The following is a 20695-nucleotide window of genomic DNA, read 5'->3' on the forward strand; positions in this document are numbered from 1 at the left end:
ATGTGATGTGAGAGATGAAAAATAAACTGCTCCTGAAACAATGCACCGAGGCACCATTTATTCCTGGATCAGTACTTGAACATTTTTTCAAATGAAACCKGAAGATACCTTCATGGCCCATGGCAGTGAATATCATGTTCTTCATTCAGCATTTCTACTCAATCCAAGTGCCATTTGGACCCCGAGGACACATGCTAATCCAGTATAACCTCATCTGTGCTCCAGTAACCAGATTCTGCTCCTGCAAGGTCTCTGTTCATTCAGAGAGYACAAAGCACACCCTTGCAGTGCCATTAACAAGTGTAACATCCTGCCTGCTGGCCCAGCACATCCAACAAAAGTACTGCTGGGGAAGAAGGGGCAAAATAAAAAGGTGAAAAATGACAGTACTCTCTTCTCAGAGGGCACTTTGTTYATATCCTCCTCTTTAGCTCTCAGAGAAATCAACAGTCCTTCTAAATTACAAATTCTGCAAACCRGATATTATTGTCTTGAGACAAGGATTTTACTCTTTTCAGAGAATATTCTGACAAATAATTTTTAAAAGAACATTTATTGCTAAGACTTCCCCAAGAACTTTTTGTTTCCAATCATATTTCACCTCCTACTCAAGGCCTACAAAAAKGCACAGTAATCACAAGTTTGCAAAGAATAATTCTGAATTACAAGCACATATATGGAAGGGGCTCTACTTTCTATTTGCCATATTACATGAAAATTACTGCTTAAGGCATTCTGACAAATACTATTGGCAGAACAGTSGAGCTGCAAACCTGCAATACAAATTAACCAATGCAAAACAGTTTGTCTCTCCAAACGCCCAGCATCTCAGAATAATACCAGAAAAGAACTTCCCACAGCCTTCCAGAATGGCTACATTAATTAGACAAGGACACGATAACACTTTCCAGCTTGATGCTCTTGAATTCTGTTTGTCACAGCTTCACAGTCCAAACACACTATGCTTCATCACCCTCTCAAAGTATTTTGTAATCTCAAATTTTCATCAATTAGAGTAGTAGTATTTTAAGGAAATATTAACTGAACAGAAGGAACAAGGGATTAAATCTCTCCATCTTCAGTAAAACAACCTCTCTATCAAGCTTTGTCTTTGATCATTAAACCTTTGCATAAACCAGTAGAAAGGATAAAAAGGCTGCTCACTAGGACCAAGCAGATGCTTCCTTGCAAGAAAAAACATATAAATAATAGCAGATGCTTCCTTGTAAGAACAAAACATAAATAATAGCAAAAAAAGAACCAAACCTGATGAAAAAGATCTGAAAAAATCTATACCTTGAGTCTTAAAGTGGAAATAGGCAGCCATGATTAACTGTGTATTCCTTATGGCAATAACTTAATTACACAGAGTAAAACCACAGAGCTTTCTGAAAAGCTTCCTTAATTTACTAGATAATCCACAAGCAATTTCCTTATATGGCTGGAGAGAAATCACTGCTGGGTACTCTAAGGCTGGAAGAAAAATGGCCTTACAAACAGAAATCATTGTTACTAACTGGAATAATAAAAGCCTTGCATCACCATTGTTACACATTGCTTTCAAATAAATGTATTGCATTTTCTTCTGAGYGTGGTAAATTATCATCAAATCTGTAAATTATTTCTTGAATTAATGTAAATTAACAGTGCAGCCTTACAGGGAAATAGGAGAAGCAAAGGAAAGGCACTTAKGATTTTTAGTCTAAAAAATTATTTTAAATTACATTTGATATAAAAAACACAACATATAGACTTGAGCTTGTATGCTTCACGTAAAAATAAAAACTTGCTTTGTGTGGACACTTTATAATGATCTGGTGGTAAAAGATAAAATACCAAATATAGTCTGGCTAAGATTGATTGTGAATTCTGATCTTAAAATTCCAATGAATTCTTCTAAATGAGACACAGTCACACACGTTCTTACACATGCACACTCACACACAGTTACACACAYGCTTTCTAAATTCTAAACACTGCTTTTGTTACTAAAGACAAATGAAGGAGAAAGCCAGTGAAGAATGCTACTCATGCTAGAGCAGAGCAGCTCAGAATCTGGCACAAAAGAACCTAACTTAGTGACTAGGTTGACTTTTACAACCTTGTCCATGAATAAAGTAAAGAAATTGCCAYGGCCATAAAAAGTAATTTTTAGCACCAGAGTTCAAACACACCCATAAATAATACTACACTCATCCACATCACCAGATAAGTCATATTAAAGAATTTCCACTGTTGGGAAAGTATTATAAATAATCCTTGCAATTTATGAAATATGATAATTTACTCCTGTCTTTGGTAATTCCTGACAGCAGTGCACACCTGGCAATATTCCAACCTGAAGATAACAGGCTCATGTAATCCCCAGTTTTCTCCTATTCAAAGTGCACAGAAATCCCATTTTAATTAGACTGCCTTCCTTTTCTGCACATACAGCACACGTAAAAATATTCACAGATTGAAGTTTTCTTCTTTCTTCTTTCTTCACACCAAACCAATGTCAGTGTATTTGGGATGACATAAGGAGTTAAATCCCRGCTCTTACCCAGAACATTTCCTGCAGGTACTTCCTCCAGCCCTTCAAGCTCTCTTCCCATAAGCAAGTAGAGATTTTCCAATGTACAGCAGGTCATGTGGGGAACTGCTGGCAGCTCATCTGCAGCACAGCACTGGGGTGACAGCTACACAGAGCACAAAACAAAACCAGCATTTGGACATTTATCACTCAGCTCTGATAAAAACTTCTTCMATAAAACCTCCTTGCATTCCAAAAAACACAATCTAAAAAGCATTTTCATCTCAAACCTTAGATGTTAAATACCAACACACACTTCCAAAACTCCAGACTTGAGGCAAATGTAGGAAWGTTACCAAGAAGATAAAAAGTAATGCTTTCCTTGGCAAATTTTAGGTGTGTACTACTTCTACCTGCTTTTCATTATCACTGAAAAAACAAATGTTTTGAAGTAAATTCAAAAGTAACGAAGTTCTTTGATCAGAATCTCAAAGCATTTAACACCATTTTTTCCAACACTGATATGCACATAGCTATAGTTAGCTAATAGAACACTGTACTTAAAACTATTTTGGAAATGTTAAGGTTTATAATGAGTTTACAGCCACAATCAGCTATGAGCACAATTACCTAAATTACTTTGACACATTTTGGAATTTTTCACTTGAACTTTTTTTATCTCTTTTGAGTGAGACATATGTAAGAAGCTAAGTCATCAGTGTTTCAAAAGAATCCCACGTAATTACAACAGTTCACAGTGACCTCTTACCTTATGCAAAGACTCAGCAGGATCATATTTTGGTCCTAAAACAAAGATTTTTTGCCCTCTTCTCACCACACCACTGAACACTCTGGCAAAAGCAATGAAATGCTCCTTGTTGTCTGTCTCCTGTTTCACTGCTTTTGAGGTCATGCTGTCTCCTTGACCAGTGGGCTGCTGCTCTTCACCTGAGCAGTCAGAAAAAGTACATTAAGCATAAAATCACTCTCTGCCTCATCATGTGAAGGAAGAAAGATCAATGATGGATTATATTGTCACATCTGGCGAATCACAGAATTGTTGCAGTTAAATCAGACCTTTAAGATCCTGAAGTCCAACCATTAACCCAGCACTGCCAAGTCCACCACAAATCCCTGTTCCTCAGTGTCACATCTTTACAACATCCCAGGCATGGTGACTCAGTCACTCCCCTGGGCAGCCTGTTCTAATGCTTTACAACACTTTTGGTCAAGGAATTTTTCCTCTAAACCTTCCCWGGCACAACCTGAGAACATTCCCTCTTCTCCTACCCCTTGTTACTTGGGAGGAAAGATTAACCCTCATCACTGTTCCCACAATCCAATCCTGCTGCTCATACACTGCTTTTGCACCAATTTATTGGCAGTTTGGCATTGAAAGTTATTTAATTTTCAGCAGAGCATCTCCTTCAAGCATCATCTCCCTTCACTGACTCCAAGTACTGTGACCAGGCACATTCCCAGGTTAAGGAACATGAATCCACAGCACTATCACAGCATTTAGGAATGATCAGCTTTCTTACAAACCCCTCCCTGCTCTTTGTTCAGTTCCATGTACTGAACTTTGGATTGGCATGTGGGTGGGGATTTTTAAGGAACACAACCCCCTGGYAACACCAAGACACAACTATCAAACATCCTCCTGGAAAAACAGCTTTCAAGGCAGCACACACCTTTGGTATCACCAGTGTTCCCAGTTGCTGCAGGTGGATTTTCACTTGGGGGTTTTTCTGACAGCTCCTTCCCTTGACTTGCTGCCAGTTTTTCTGCATGCCTTCGTTTCGCAAGTTCGCGCCGATGAGCAATTTCTTCTTGAGTTAATGGCCTACATTGTGGTTTAAAACATCAGTATTTGGAAATGTCATTTGTTTTTCAATAAATCAGGTAACAGTAATTACAATACTATATTTGACATAAGTAACAACTCACACAGAATGCATTTAGTCCCCCCAATACTACAGATCTGTAGTCAGCTAAAATCAGCAAACTCTTCCTCTACCATAAATAGACTTTCMTTTTTCTTCCAAATACACAGAAATCAAATACTGCCTTGAACAGTTTACTTGGTTGAGACCAACTCACTGCCAGGAAAATCCTTATTTATATCAAAATCAGGACGGTTTTCTGCATATAACACATTCTGCAAGAGATTTAATTAAAAAAACTACACCATTAACCAAAATTCTTCATAGAACTTGAAGAAATCATTTGGAAGAGTTACCATGCTTAWCTTGAATCCAAATGTTCAATTTGAAAGTACGAAAACTACACGTAAGTTAAATAACTTCAAAAATTACCTAAGAGAGAGGCCCTCAGGATAAAATGTCAGAATTTGAAGCACAGACTTTTAGAACTCAGAACCTGGGGCACACATATTGCATATTACAGAAAAGGAGAATGCAAGATGAAATCATCACTTCAAACTACTTAGCAGCTTAGTTAAAGAAAAAAAAGGAAAAAAACTGTCTCTTAAACAGTCATGACAGACTTAAGAACAAGTATTTCTGAAATTTCAGATACTGTGGTATTTCTGTTTGGACTGTTTATTCTACTGCAAAAGAGAGCAAGGCTTAACAATACAAAATGCAAAGCAGATGGTGGAGAAGAAAACTTTTTTTATTATTTTTTTTTCCTGACAGCAGYTGTTCAAAGTTATTTAAAGGGTTGGAATGTCAGAAAAATTTCCAGAGAAGATAGATTGATAGGGAAAGTACAAATTAGAAAGCCAAGGGTGTCATAAACATAGCCTATTTATGATGGCATACATAGAGGGGCATACGTATGCATTCCAACACGTTTGAGTGTCCAAAAATACTTTTCACTTTTTGTAAATACTCGTGAGAGTAAAAGAAAAAGTTTCTTTGCTTTTTTCCACTTTGTATGGTATTTTTCAAAGTATCGGTACATTTAGCTGTCAAACAGCCCTAACCACAAATATTAAAGTACCTTAAAATTCTGAATCCACTGGTCTAAGTTGCAACAGATATAAAAACACTTAACAATATTCTCAATTTGATGAAAAAACAGATTGAGTGTAGGTGGGATTTTAACTAGCAGGTACAAGCTAGACTTCCATCCTGGTTTCTGTCACCATCAATTTCTAAAAAATTAGTCACTCCCAGCAGCATCATTAGAAACTACAAAAAGATAATGTTGTCAAATAAATCCTTATACAGAGTTGTAACACAATCAAGCAGAACACAGAACAAGATTAATGCACATAAGGCACTGGATCTGCAACCAAACCAGTTTCAAATTATATCCTAATTTATCCAATTTCTCCAGTTGGCAAAACCAATCAGAGGCAAAATCAATTTTGAACAAAAGCTGCCCAAACCAAAAGAAAGGTTGTCTCTTCTTCTTCCCTTCCCTTCTTTCTCTCCATTAGAAAGGATCAACAGCCTCATAATATTGACAGAAAAAATCGGCAATGCCGTCACAGAAAAACCAGCAAATAAAAATTCTGTAGCAGAAAGAGAAATAAAGAGATTCCCTGYTCCAGAGAAATGCTACAGCATCCAGACACAGGAGCCTGGCACAGAAGGGTGACCACATCCTTATCAACTCATCTGAAACCAAACATGGTAAACAAATGCTATGGAAATGATAATGTGTATAATACCCATACTATTGACATTTAATAGATTGCTGATTAAAGGCATTAGAGTTCAGGTAGTGTAMACAAGCTACTGCTGCTCCTGGGATTCCCACATTCCCCAGGATAACACATTTGGTTCAAACTGAAAGATAGCTAAACTTCCTCATGCAATCAATCCTCTGAACATGAGGGCTTTTCTGCTCGTTCACATTATCAAAGACAGACTTCAATCCAAAGTAATTCAGAAATTTGGAGTGAGTAATCAGAACAAAACCCCCAAAGATAAATTTGCCTTTGATTATTGCAATGTTTGTGTTTTTAACCTCCAGACCATTTTAAAAAGGAAACACCAYAGTCAAAACATAAACTTATTTCCAAAAGACTAATAGGACAGCCAGCAAGTGTCTGTGATGCATCTCTCATGCCATGAACAATGGTTTTCAAGTTCTAAGAATGCTTTCTCTCCATACAGCTTTTACCAGTAACATAAATATATTTCTTTCTTCGATTGGCTGCCAAGGTTTTAGCCAGATTCAGATTAGCATACTGTTACTGAAATCTATTTCATGGTAACCATAATAGGGGTTTTAATTTTTAAAAGCATTTATTAGTCCATTAATTATGACTGGATRCTAAATTCAGATGCTAGCTTCTAAATCTGACAGACTATTCAGATGACACATGCCCTGTTCATTTCTAATGCACAAACTACAATTCAGAATAAACTATCAATGAAAACAAAAAACAACGGACTCAGATCACACTGAAGTCACTGCAAGTCATATTGCCTTAAACATATAAACTAATTTACTTGCAAGAAGATAGTAATTTCTTACAGAGCTTGGAGCTTAATACAGGTTCTCATTTTGATCAAGACAATGTAATGTCATTTCAGCTGAAGATTTGGCAAAAATCAAAGGATTTTTTTTTCCAATATRGTTTTTATGAAACATGAGAAAGAAAACAAATGAGTACACTACAATCTGTTGGTTTAAGACCAGCTAACAAGATGTAGCACAAAACAAACAACAACTGTAATTTCATGCAGAATTGTATGGGAAAGTATCTACTTCAGGGTGACACACAAGAAAAAAAATAGTCCTGATTTCAAGCTGACTGAGGAGAAAGAAGAACCTTTCACATTATCTGGAGGAAAACAGTAGAGGTATTATAGGTTTTATATCCCCCAGGGTAGTAGTGAAATACAATTTTAGTACAGTACCTTATCTGTTCAATAGACTTTCCTTTATTAACAGTGGAAAGTAGAAACGCAATTTCTCCAGGGCACTTTATTCATTTACATTATTCAGGACTGCAAAATGCACTTGAGGTAACATAAAAGGTTTGCTTCCTATTGCTCACGTGGCATTACATCACTGAGATTTTACTAAGATGATTTCATCATAACAAACATACAATATGCAATTTATATTTTCTTAACATTTTGCATTAAATACCCCTAGCAATTGGTTGGAAGCAATTTCAATTAACTACTAAATAGGGGTTAGATAAAGACAGAATTCTGAACCTCAGGAAAAGCAAACTGGTACATTTATACACCTGTACCTAAATGCCAAGTCTGGATTTTATTCATACACCTACACTCAACCATTCTGTCTCAGACTAGAGCTCAATGTCACACACCAGCAGAAATGAGAGACAGACCCAGCATATGCTAAATGAACACCTAATATTGCACACAGCAGTACTTAAGAATAAATAACCACAGGCAACATCAAATATCCATTACATAAAGCAAGTGGAGGAGGGGCCCTAATTTGTTTGTCTTCTCTGCTCAACCACAAATTTACATTTTTGCCTGATTTGGTAGGATTCAGCAAATAATTTCTGGAAACTGGAAGATARAACATTTGCACAATTCTCATTTCTTTACAAAACCTGGTAAAAACTAATGACATACTGGTACCGTACAAAAAGTCAATTTTCAAATCTTTCCAAGCAAAGATAAATACAAGCTAACAACCAGTTTTAGTATAGAATCTATTCATTTTAAAGTGACCTTCAAGGAGATATTAGTTGCCAACAGCAGTCTCAAAGGAGCTTGTTTTAATTAAAAATCCATCCTTTGTTATCATTTACTGTACACCCTGGACTTAGAAGAGCTTTCTGCTTTTCCCAACTTATGCTTAATAATTATTACAAGCAGATGGCAGAAATAAGGCAAACTATAAARAATTGCAAAGTCAATTTGAATCTTCTAACAAAGTTACAAAAAGGTAACCTTACCCAACACTATCTCASAAMAGGAAAAAAGAGACACTAGCATGGRTCTACATTTTTTCCCTCTGGAAGTAAACGACTACAAATCTTGAAAAAAGAAAAAAATCTGGAGAAAACACTCCGATTTTTTACATGCTTTAACATGCTTACAATCAGTCCATCCCTATTCCCAAGGTAATAACCTTAGGTCACTCCAACAGTTAAACACTGAGATACACAAGAGCACAGCTATGGCTCCTCAAAATTCACATGCAAATTAAACAATATGTATTGATGTTCTTTCACAGGAAACATTRAACAGCTGGCAATAGACACAGTGCAGATATTCTCTGTTTCTCCCCCTATTCAGACCTTGTCATGGAGYACTGTCATTGAATGCCAGGTTAAATACTGGATCTCACATGCTCCACTCAACCATCACTCAATTCTGTGTACACTCTTCACTGTGTAACTGCACTCAGTGACCCAGACAATTAAAAATACACTCAAGAACCACATGTACACCATGCAGTGTTTTTAAAACACTTGGATTTTGTTTCATGGATTGTTTTCCTTCTTTAGRACTAAYRTCCTTTTCCAATTTCTTCAAGAACTGCTTATCTGTACAACCTTAACAAATCAAATATTGAGAAATACACATTTAGCTCTATTGCTGTTTTTCAAATAACAGAAGCCAACTGTCACCTCAAAGCAAAATCTTTAATATTATCTAATCAACAAAATGACACAATATGAAAATTAATGATCTCGTCAAAGAAAAACACACACATGATTTCATTTTAATATTAGCTAATTAGTAATTAATTGAATAATATGAAGGTCAGCAAGAAATACTTTGCACATAAACTACACAACAAGATACTACAATTTTCAATGGACTGAATAAACAGGGAGAAAGGAAGGTAAATAAAATCTTGAACGTGTCTGTGCCTGAGCTATGTAAAAGCCACATTTGCTCCTATGTCACATTCTCATCAGCTCAAAGACTCTTGATTCTCCCAAGAAATAAAAAAMCAGGTCATTATCAGTGACAGGACAGGCAAAAAGTGATGGTCTGAGTGCAGCTGATCCCTGTAACTGGAGCCCATCCCCAGGAAAGGAGACAAAGCAGGAATGGCGCTGCTGGGCCACACCTGAGCAAGAGCTCTGCTTCAGTGCACTTCACACTCAAAGCAAACCTGCACCATCTAGTGTCTGCTCAGCCCAGGCACACGCTGCATCTTTCCCTGAATTCTAACAGGGCTAAGATTTCTGGTGGAAGATTTCTAATAACCTTGGTAAGAAAAAAATGGAAATAAATCCAGCAAGCGTGAGAAAAATCTAAGGTAGCAGTAAAACTTTCAAATAACACTACAGCAGCAGTACCATTTTCTGCACAAATACTAACCATTCACAATCAATCTAATTTAGCAGGAAAATTATTATTTTCTGTRTTACTTCATTGTACAGTGACAATCCCCTCCAAAACCAAAAAAAAGGCCAGTTAACACAGCAGCTGCCTATTGAAAATGCTTCAGAGGTTTGGAGGGATGAAAGGTTAAGATGAACCTCATTCTTGTAAGCTCCTCAGAAAAGTACTGCAGAAAAAGCAGGTGCCTTCAGCTAAAAGTAGTACACTTAAGTGTGCCAGGAAAATGAAATCTAAAAGGACTTACTCCTCAATGAGAATAAGGTGGCTATTAAACAATGAAACGCTGTAACAGAAAATCTCCCAAACATCCCACAAGAAAATCTTTTGAAGTGCATTAATGCCCTTCAGATCACTGCAAAAGTTAAGATTTGGACTACTTTAATCATTTCATTTTGCTCTTGCAATGGACAGGATGATGACAATGTCTGGCCAGTTTGATGGAAGCGTTCCTCGGTACAAACACAAACTGTTATGATGATGCCAACACAACCTCACTGAAAAACCGAGGCAGTGTTACAGCTCCATCATCTCCACCAGACACCCCAAAACTGCACACAGTGCATGCATCWGCATGACACCTTGGACAACAGTACCATTCCTCCAGCAGATTTCCAACTGTACCTTCTAAAACCACTATSATTAAACAAATCACCTCCTGAACTCATACAGAAAATCTTAACTTGCAGAAAATATTTCAATGCATTTCAAGAATTCATTRATTATTTTCTCAGGTCTAAACCAACTCAACCATGTGTTCAAAATATTTTTTTCCCCAGAAGCAACTAACAACTAACACAGATCAGAGAGTAAAATGTTACATTTTGTTACCTTGGTTTATTCTGGGGCAATGCCTTTGCATCAACAGGAAACATCTTGGAAACAAAGACAATAACTGGGGCTGTTCCTTCACTACTGCATTTCATAAAAGCTGAAAAAAAATGAAAGGAAGTTTTGGGTTTTTGTTCCAAAAGTATGGACAAAACTATGGCCTTACATTAATTTTGCAGGCATTAGTGATTATTTCCTATTTCAATGGATAATATRCTAAAGACAAATCAACATGAAAAAGGAAATTTCTCCAGCCTAAATCATTTGATAATACTGCTTGTGTCTTCAAGTGTGTTTCACAATACAATGAGCAAAACTCCAAAAATAGAACTCTTGATAAAAAAAAATACATATACTCCAATTAAACAAGATGGGTTTATRGCATGATTTAGATCACAATGAAAACTAGAGAGCAGCAGAGGATTAAGATTGGACATTATTTATTCAGTACCTAAAAGTATTCTCCCTCCTTTTAAACTAAAGGGGGAAGTCCTGCAAATGTTCAGATGCTCACAAAATCCTAATAACAACCTCAAGCACAGATATTCCTCACAGGATGAGAGATTCCCCCAAAACTCATTCATTCATACGTAGGAAATTTCCGTAAATGATTTTTTTTCATCAAAACACATGGCATTCAAAACTTCTAACACAGAAACTGGATCATCTTCTCCTTCTCTTCTCCTTTTTATCTGATGCATGAAAAGACTACAGAGCAAAGGCAAACAAAAACAAAAGACTACTACTAAAAATTAGTCAGATACTAAATGTGGAAGCACACTACTTTTCAATAACCAAAAGAAGTAAGAGCCAGGTTTACAGAGACAATTTTCTTCCAATTAACTTACACTAATACAGTGTTGAATACTGTCTGGAGAATACCATGTTTTTAAATGTTAATAAAGGATGAAAAGCCAGTTTTGTTACCCCTGGGAAACCAATCCTAACAGCCTGTCAATTTGACATTCACATCTCATTTTTAATTGACATTTGGTATCTCATGCTCTTAGATTTCTTGAGGCTTTCCTCAAAACATTGCGTTACAATTAATAATTAATTACAAGAAGATAATCAATACCCATGCAAAAATTATATTCAAACCACTACTGGCTAAAAATCAATGATTTGAATACACAAGTTAGCAAAATATTCAATTCTCAATTACATAAAGACTTCTACTGTTTAGAACTAAAAACAAGTATTGACCTCRTATCCTTGGAAAATCCCACTTTAGAGTTTTAGATCTATCATCTGCAGCTTAAGTTGTCTAAAACCTGTGCATATACAGGATTGAAGAAAAGTGCATGGCCATAAAACTAAGAGTTTGACGTGCCAATAACAGACATCAACAAAGCTACTGCAAGTGAAGTATTTATGAATTCAGGAACAGATTTCTACACACCTTTTGATCCAAAAACAAACAAACCCACCAGGCCAGAAACAACCTTTATGTTAATGGGAGAACACCAACTCACCACTTTTCAGCTCCCGAGTTTCTGGRGGCAAAGAATCGAACGTTCTTGCTCCAACACACATCAGCTTCTCCACTCTCTCTGCCATGATGTCAAGAGGACTGGGAATTTTATTACACACCATGGCTAAAATGCACTGTGTTAAGGATACATATTCAGATTTCTGTACTGAATGCAGGAACTGGAAATCAAATGCTTTAAATGGTTCCTCAATTCAGCCCCATGCACTAACTGAGAGCAGCAACAGATCCAAAACCAACAGATCCAAAACCCAGCTCTGTTGTCACAGTGCATTCGGGATCCTCTCAGGTCAGCAACAGTTTTTTGCCATTTATCAAGGGCAGAATGGAGAGTTAAGGAGGGGTGGCCTGCCCTAAGTGCAACTGRGAAACTAAAAACACCACAACTGGGGCAAGATTTCTAGAAGAAATCAGTATTTATACATCAATAATTGGTGCACATCTAACGTAATATAATACATATCGTATTATAAACAACAGGAACAGCAGACACGCAGCCAAAGCTGGTTTTGGATTAAGAAATTTTATGCCTAAAATGTAACTCCAGACATCTACAGAATGTCATGGACAGAAGACCTATGATACTATTAAAAAAGGGATTGGTTTCTACTTCAGGAAAACCACTAAAACCTGAATATAAACTACATAACGAAGGTGCACTGTCAAATTACCTCCAGTTTAATACYTAGCTTCCTAAATAAAGGATGTATGCAAAAGCACAGAGTTGGCAGAAGTGTAAAAATAATTGTAGATACATAACTTGTAATGTTACAAGCAAGAAAACAGATCCAGCTAGACTAGGCACAGACATAAAAAAGAAAACAAATTATACCAAATCACAGCCTGAAATATGTGAGTACACTGAAGTCTGAGAACTGCCAGTAGAACAAAAACCAGTATCTTTTTTAAGGATACAGAGGATTGCATCAGATATTGGTAGCCACTGGCTACAAATGGCATTAAGATGAACTTTGGGGTCTGTGTGCCKTGACTCCCGTGCACCAATTCTCAATCCCAAAGAGGTGACTATCTTTTCTATTTTCTCTTTGTCTCTGCAAGCAAAATAATAAGTTTATTAAAAATCCAGAAAAGCAAAATATAGCCAGTATATATTATTCTTGAGCATTTCAAAAAATCACCAAAGCACATGGAAACAGATGCCATGAAAACTTCTTAGATGCACTCACCTTTTCATAACAGCCTCATAGAGACTCCAAATGTTGTCCAGCACCAGCTGTACAAACAAAGGTTTCTTTCCTTTGGACTGGTAKAAGATAAAAACAACTCATTACCAGCAATTCCCCCCTTTTCCAGAAGGCCTAAGACCACATTTTTCATAAGGAGCATGTAAAAACTTTACTCAAAATCACAAAGTCTGCCTTAAAAGAATGGCATAAGGCACAAAATAAACATGAAATTTAGAAGTGAAGGACAAAGGTTTCAGTTTCAGAAAAAGAACCTGACTACCTTGAGCCTCCTTACCACCCTTTTTATAACTATTAATCCTCACCTACGTAAACAGCAAAAAAGAATCACGATTATATGAAAACTGGGAAACTGCTTTCTCCTCCCTTAACTTCTAGTGATGGAAATGYTTAATGCTAGAGAAGTGTAGTTTTCAGGCCAGGGTTTTGAGTACAGCATTTAGTGGAAATTCCCTAGGGCAAAGAAGTATTTTTCAATCCTAAATCCCAAGATAAGTGTGAAAATCCTAAAGCATTAGCTGTGGAAGAGCTCTTCACAGAAGACAGAGACCCTCAGTACTCTCGTTCCTACATTATTAATCATCCTTTTAATTTGTTTCATTCTATGCTGGAAGAACTTGAAGCTGCAACATCCCTTATTTGGTCAGCACTGTTAGAGGAGATTTCCTCCATGCAGCTCTTGAGTGGTCAATTTTGGAATGTTCTGTGCTCCAGGGATTGTTGCAAGGCTGTCCCAGTGACTTTACACCTCCAGTAATACTGAGTCAACAGGCATTGAGGTCAAGTTTCAGAATACACTATGAGTAAGAGAACTAGGAAAGAAAACCAACTCCCAAATAAAAATCAGGTATTATTTCTGACAACCTCCATACCTGATCACCTTTCATTATCTTCTTTGCTTTTGTATTTAGATAATAATCACCCCATAAAGTCTTCAGAAGTACTGCAGGCTTGATTCCAATCTTCTGGCTGTACAATTTRGCAAAATGTTCAATTCTGAAAGCAAAGAAAACACGTCTTGATAAAAATGTAATGTTTATTTAGATAAACAGCTTATGTGAAAATCACACAAAAATCTCAAATCCTTGTTTTACTTCCACTTTTCCAATTGTCTTCACTTTAGTTCACACTGTTTAACATTTACACCTGCAGAAATATTTAGTCATAACAGATCAAAAACACAAACAATATTTGAATGGCTTTGTTTTGTTTCAAGTTCCAAGGCTTCACTTGAAACAAACACTTGTGTACTATACCCTCATCAAAAACTCCAAAGCATAATACAAACCTGATAAATATTTAACTGATGACTCTCAAGTTTATTCTTTGAAAGGCTTCCCATGGCACATTTAACTATGGTCAGTGACCACAGTGGTAGATGTTAAAAACCAAGMATCCTTTGAGCCACACTTGAGCCATCACATGGTGGCAATTCTTTTTAATTAACGACTTACAAAACTTCTTGTTGTTTGAATCATTACTGTAATAATGAGTAAACCCAAGAAAATTATAAAAAACTGTAATGCCWTAACTGTGTTGTAAAGCCAATTGTGTTGTTCAGTAGTCCCCACAAGTTAACAACAGGAGCCTGCTTAGRCCCAGAGAGGGAGCCCTGAACATTTATGGTTTCCCTGCTGGAAGTGTTCAACGAGCAGTAATAGAAAATGTGTCCATGTATTCGCTCCTGTGCATGCAGAAACAAAAATACACTTACAACTGCAACAACCCYGTTTACAGAACTGCACTATTTGATAATCTTTAATTTGGAATTCAGAATTCAGACTTAAAAAAAGGACCTCCCTCCATCAACAAGACATAAGCTGTGAGTTCTGAACTAAGCCCAAAGAGATTTCTTTTCCAGAAACTACCCTCAACTCTCAATTCAGGGAGAACTTTCAAGATTCTCGTGCCAGGAGCTCMTGCACATATATTAATGGCATTTTTCAACACTTGTGGATTATGAGAAAACCATATGCACTTACCACATTGGATAAGGCTAACAGTGCTTAATAAGTTAATTTTTTCTGCTAATACTTTCAGGAGGAGAACCCACAACCATCAAACAGCTGTCAGAACTTTCCATGATTAAGAAAATGCTCTACTGATCTGTATTTCACCACACAGTACTGTAGCTGGCAGTCCAGAACAACCTCTTTAAAGTAATTAAGAACAATGTTCCTTTTTCCCTCTCCACTATATGATTTATTAGAACCAGGGACAGACCATTCATCAGAAGAAACAAAACAGTCTTGAAAGACACCTAAACTAAAATAGCCCATTTTATTTTCCCTTTCCTCTGAAGTGACAAGAACTGCCCGTGTTAGAAAAAAAAACTCCACATCACCTTATTAAAGAGTCTGACCTGAAAATCGTGGAGWTGATTTTCTTACAGGGCTGTGCAATTACTCAAGGATTCCCTGGATCACTGAGTGTATCCCTCTAATTACAATTTCAGATGAAGACAACTCCTCCACCTCGTGGCCAGTGCCCAGAACAGGGGCACTCCTCAWTCCTGCTGCCCTCCAAGGCAAAAAGGGCACCCTGAACCCCCCCGTGTGTTACAGTCAATCCAACTGCTACAATTAATAAAATACCAAGTTTACCAGGCTAGGCTGGACCCTACAGTGGGCTCAGAGGCTTCTGAGTCAGTAAAACAGGGATTCCTGTCACACACATGATCGATTTATACACAGCCACACATCACAGAAAAATCTATGAAACATCTTTAGAAACATGAAGCAACTGAAACACTTCAAGAACAGTAATCAATTCAAAAAAACCAACAGTAATTAAATCCCAACCTTACCCAAACCCCCAGCCATCAATCGCACTGGCAAACACCACATTTCCATGTTCTGGTGAAAAATARAGATGTGAATCATCAGTATCTTCCAATCCTGTACTCCAGTCATAAATTTGATCTCCTGGGGCCGTGTCTGAAACACTTTCACTTTCTGTTTCTTTTTCAGCTCTTTCTTCTAAGACTTTGGAGGTAAAAAGTGTTCCAGTGACTGCATTGATCTAGAGAAGGATATGTAAAACCATCGGATTCATTCATTTTTTCACAACTCTTGCAATTAAAATGCAATTTTCCCACCCTCAAAAACATAAAAGGAGAGGTTTTGTTAASAAGGTAGCATGCCTATGATTCATTTGGCAATTTAAGACACACCCAATTCTACACATTTGAAGCTCACAGGAGTTTATGAGACTAACATTTTGACATTAACACCCTGCAGTTTCCAAGTCACAGTCAGCCACACCAGGACTGAATCAGAGTATCACATGTAACACACTTTGTCTCTCAAACAAGGAACGGTGAAATARGAACTTGTTTCTGTCAATAAAACAAACAAGAACAGAGGGCAAAGCGAAATCAGGCAGATAAGCGCTCCCAAGTGAGCTCGGGTGGGGAAAAAAAACTGAGGGCAACTTAAGCTACAATTTAAAAGATGAATCAACTTTATTCCTACATAAATCCATCAATATCAGGGRCAGTGTAACATTTGTCTACCTATARTAAGTTTAAGTAATTTAACAGAAGAACAAAACATTCAGCACTTTATTTCTAAAAGCAGAAGGCTTTTCCTGATGACCTTTCAAGAGGCATTTACTACCCTTTTCTCCATCATCAGCTTTTGAATAAACCTCAAAACTAAGGAATATGTGGCATCTCTGTGTTAAAAATCAGACAAGATTTACACAGTGCCACAAAACCTGCTGTGTGAAATGACACTGTAGCATGACACTGTTGCCTTGAAAGGCCAGTTTTCAATAATGACACAGACATGGTTAAGGGGATAAAAAGGGTTTTACCTCGGTATTTGGGATCCCAGGTGCACAACTTGATGGCAGAATGCACACCCGTGTACAGCACGGRTACAAGTTTTATAGGKTTTAGGAATTAGCATATCTATCTAGGATTCCTCAATAAGAAACTTCATAAATGCAGTAATGTCCCCCTATTCTAATGAATCTCCTCCTAGATGAGGCCAGAGCCCAGTTTACACARGATGTTCTAGAGAGAAGGCTTCACTCAAGGCTGGAGCCTCGGGTTTAAGATAGCACAGGGYACACTGAYYCYTTCYTYAGGATGTTTGGTCTCTYTGCCYAGCAGAACYCYTAAACTAAGCTGGAATATCARGCTTCAGGAATTACAAGCATGTGGGCTAAGGGGTGCAGGGGAATGCATAGAGGGTACAGAAAGCATAAAAAGGAAAAGCAAAAATCGTCAGGCATCAATACCTGTTCTAAGATGTTCTTAAGGTGCAAGTATGCTTCCTGAGGGGTGAGCTTCAGCTCCACAATCAAGCGGTCGATTTTGTTGATCACCAGGACTGGACGGATATTCTCCAGCCACGCCTGCCGCAGGACTGCTTGAGTCTGACAAGGAAAGAGTTTAAMAAACCCATTACAGAAAGCCTGATACCACAAAAAAACAACATTAAAAAAGTAAAACGTAATTCTAAAATTTAATAAACATATAGTAAGGGATGGGTTGACACTCAAATCAGAAGTTTGACTCCCAYAGTATACAGTGTTAGCTATTGAAGAGTTCTGCAGTGGATTTCATGGCAGAAAAATCGTCAATAACAAAATCCACACTATTTAGAAAAGCAAGCCACAAAACTCAAGAGTTATTTTGCGTATTTTTTCACTTTCAAAATCCTACAAGCCCATGGAAATATGTGGAATTATTACCCTAAAGACTTTTCTCTATCAAAATATTCCATTACCTGAAAAACTGCATACTCACTGTTTCAACCCTGCCTCTCCACACCCACTCACCAGCACTGCTCAGTTCTTCAGCACAACTATGATTTTTACTACTCACTCTCATATCTCAACTGAATTGGCATATATTACAAGTTTTACAAAACATCTTATACAGCTCATGTTTTATTTTTATATGACCCACTTCTGACTTTACTTACTCCCCTCTTTCTCTGTTTAATACACTTTATTTCACCTGTGGGCAGACTCCTTCAACAGCATCCACCACTATGATGCAACCATCACAGAGTCGGACAGCAGTAGATACTTCTGAAGAAAAATCCACGTGCCCTGGGGAGTCTATTAAATTAATCAGATACTCCTGATCACCTAGGATCAAACAATAAATTAATATTTTAGTACAGTTCTCAAAAATATTTCTTCCAGCCACCCACTTATRCTGCTTCAGCTATTATTTTTTAATGTCCTGACACTAACTAAGCTACAAAAAAAACCTTACAGCACAGCACAACAGGTATCTCAGCAAAGCAGGAGGACTGTACTAAAACCTGGGTTTTTTTGAAAGATAGTCTTGCCTTTAAGCGACATTAATTCAAGAATTAAGATCAAAATATACCTATTTATATCTAAAACAAAAAGATGAGGCAACTACTCTCATGGCCTCCACTCAGAGATATGAGTGAAGATGTTTTTTCCTGAWCCTGAGATGGAGCTCAATTATCCTGGCTGACTGTTAAGTGCAGGCCTAAGTCTCTGCAGAATCATGGCATATTTTTGTGAGAAACACAAAAGTAAAGTTGTACACAAAGATGACAACAGCAACAACGAAGAGACAGGGAAAACTAACASGAGTACATATTAAAATTTATATATGCCAGCATCAACAACTTACCTTTCACAAAGTGCAGTGAAATTGCACTCGATTTCATTGTTATTCCTCGTACCTGTTCATCTTCCCTACTGTCGAGATATCTGAGCTGAGCACAGAAACAAAAGAAATGGTAAATCTGCAGAAATATCTTCACAATTTACTTACTGTCAGAGAATGACAGTGAGATAACGAGGTTTAGCAAGACTATAAATGGAATTTCCTTAATGAGCAAGAATTTACAATTCCAGCATGAACACTCCAGAATTCTGTTAGAAGTGACAGTGTAACTCTACCTTTCCTGCCAAGCGGCTGGAGATGATTCCATTGCTAGATATAAGGCAATCAGCTAGAGTAGTTTTGCCTGAAAAGAAAAATTAATTACTTAGATTAAATTAATATAAATTATGGCAAAATATGTTATATATAGTATTCTAAAACATCAACATTAATAAAGGATAAAAAATGCCACAAAAGTACAAATTAACTTTAAAAAAAAACAAATCCAATTATTCAGCTTCACCTGTTAGGTGCACACAAATTTATTTTTGAAGACTGGATGCAAACTTATCTGTCATAACCAGAAAAGCAGTTGAAATAACAAACTAACTCTACATCAGAACCTCATTATARCATGCAATTAGACAAAATATTTGTGTTCTAAAAAAATTGTTTATTATTTCCATCTACCTAACAAACTTGTTCTGTTAAGCAGACATATGAAAATATTCTACCTCTCAAATATATATTACATTCATGCCAGCATTCAACATCATAGAAGTAGAAAGCATTCAATTTCAACTATTTCAGRTTATTATAAATTCTAAAAGACATGCTGCATCAGGCCAAGAAAAAGGTCTATAAAGCACATTTASTTTTCTGATTCAGGTTCAAAATAGTTTAAAGCTAAGTTTACAAAACASTACTGCTTTAGAACCAAAACACCTCACCATCATTCAAACACACCCAGGATGTCTCAGACACTTCTCAGGATGTCTGTGCCAGCCTTACCGTGATCCACGTGGGCCAATATGCAGATATTCCTGATGCCGGACGCCTTCTTCTGGAGCCCAACCATCTTCTCCACGCTTGTGAGCACCATGGCTGGCTAATCCTGGGAGCGGAGCAAAGTCTATTATTCAGGACTCAACTTGGGAAAATGCTTTGTTTTCTTTAATTAAGCAAACTGCAATTAGAGCAACTCATCAGGGAAACCTCCGGCAACACGTGGGGCGGATCAGGAACCACCGGGACAGCTGAGAGCACGAACCGCGGGCCGTGTGTGCCCTTTGGAGCCCGGGCTGGCGCAATTCGGGCTGTGAACAAACACTGAGCCGCCCCGAACCCCACGCTTCCCTCCCGGCCCCGGTTCGCGTTCTCCCCGCGCCGCTCCGGGCGGACACGGCCCAACCCAACCCAACCCAACCCACCCGCCCGCCGGGTGAGGGCCGTGCCGGGGCCGGGTCAACGCCGCTGCCAGGCCGCTCCCGGCGCTGGAACACGCGCTGGAACACGCACCTCCACACGCACCTGCACCCGCTCCGCCGCTCCCGGAAAGCCTCGCCCGCCGCGCTCCGCCCTGCCCGGACCAGCCCGGCCCTGCCCGGTGCCGCTCCCGCCCCGTGACGCCGGACGGAAGCCGGGCCGGGGCCGTCCCCGCGCGCCGCAGCGTCCCTGGTTACCGGCCGGGGCGGCCGAGGGGCCGGGCATGGCACCGCCGCGCTGCATCTGCCAGATCTGCTCCTGCGGGTGAGTGTGGGGCACGGAGCGAGCCAGCGCCGCTCT

The 20695-nt window shown here is 38.1% G+C and overlaps 2 protein-coding genes across 5 annotated transcripts in view; one reads left to right on the forward strand and one right to left on the reverse strand.

Annotated features, from left to right (window-relative positions):
- Positions 1-20504, reverse strand: part of EFL1 (elongation factor like GTPase 1) — a 56955-nt gene extending 36451 nt beyond the window's left edge. The window contains exons 1-15 of one of the 4 annotated variants that reach the window (XM_057386592.1): positions 20429-20504; positions 19922-20024; positions 19207-19274; positions 18935-19019; positions 18278-18411; positions 17554-17691; positions 16115-16329; positions 14181-14304; positions 13291-13367; positions 13019-13155; positions 12087-12209; positions 10612-10711; positions 4207-4358; positions 3285-3463; positions 2546-2681 (exon numbers count right to left, since the gene is read on the reverse strand). In XM_057386592.1, the coding sequence (XP_057242575.1) occupies positions 2546-2681; positions 3285-3463; positions 4207-4358; positions 10612-10711; positions 12087-12209; positions 13019-13155; positions 13291-13367; positions 14181-14304; positions 16115-16329; positions 17554-17691; positions 18278-18411; positions 18935-19019; positions 19207-19274; positions 19922-20012 (1759 nt within the window). In that variant the 5' untranslated portion in view covers positions 20013-20024; positions 20429-20504. Of the gene's footprint in view, positions 1-2545; positions 2682-3284; positions 3464-4206; positions 4359-10611; positions 10712-12086; positions 12210-13018; positions 13156-13290; positions 13368-14180; positions 14305-16114; positions 16330-17553; positions 17692-18277; positions 18412-18934; positions 19020-19206; positions 19275-19921; positions 20025-20340; positions 20361-20428 lie in introns of those variants that run through there. The other 3 variants (XM_057386589.1, XM_057386590.1, XM_057386591.1) reach the window with 3 other exon arrangements.
- A 60-nt stretch (positions 20505-20564) lies between these two features.
- SAXO2 (stabilizer of axonemal microtubules 2) overlaps positions 20565-20695 on the forward strand; it is a 6549-nt gene continuing 6418 nt past the window's right edge. The window contains exon 1 of the mRNA XM_057386596.1: positions 20565-20659. Within this exon, the coding sequence (XP_057242579.1) occupies positions 20619-20659 (41 nt within the window). The 5' untranslated portion in view covers positions 20565-20618. The remainder of the gene's footprint in view (positions 20660-20695) is intronic.

The sequence above is a fragment of the Malurus melanocephalus genome, unplaced genomic scaffold, assembly GCF_030028575.1.
Source record: "Malurus melanocephalus ecotype Western Australia unplaced genomic scaffold, MMel_1.1 scaffold_1001, whole genome shotgun sequence".
Lineage (NCBI taxonomy): Eukaryota > Metazoa > Chordata > Aves > Passeriformes > Maluridae > Malurus > Malurus melanocephalus.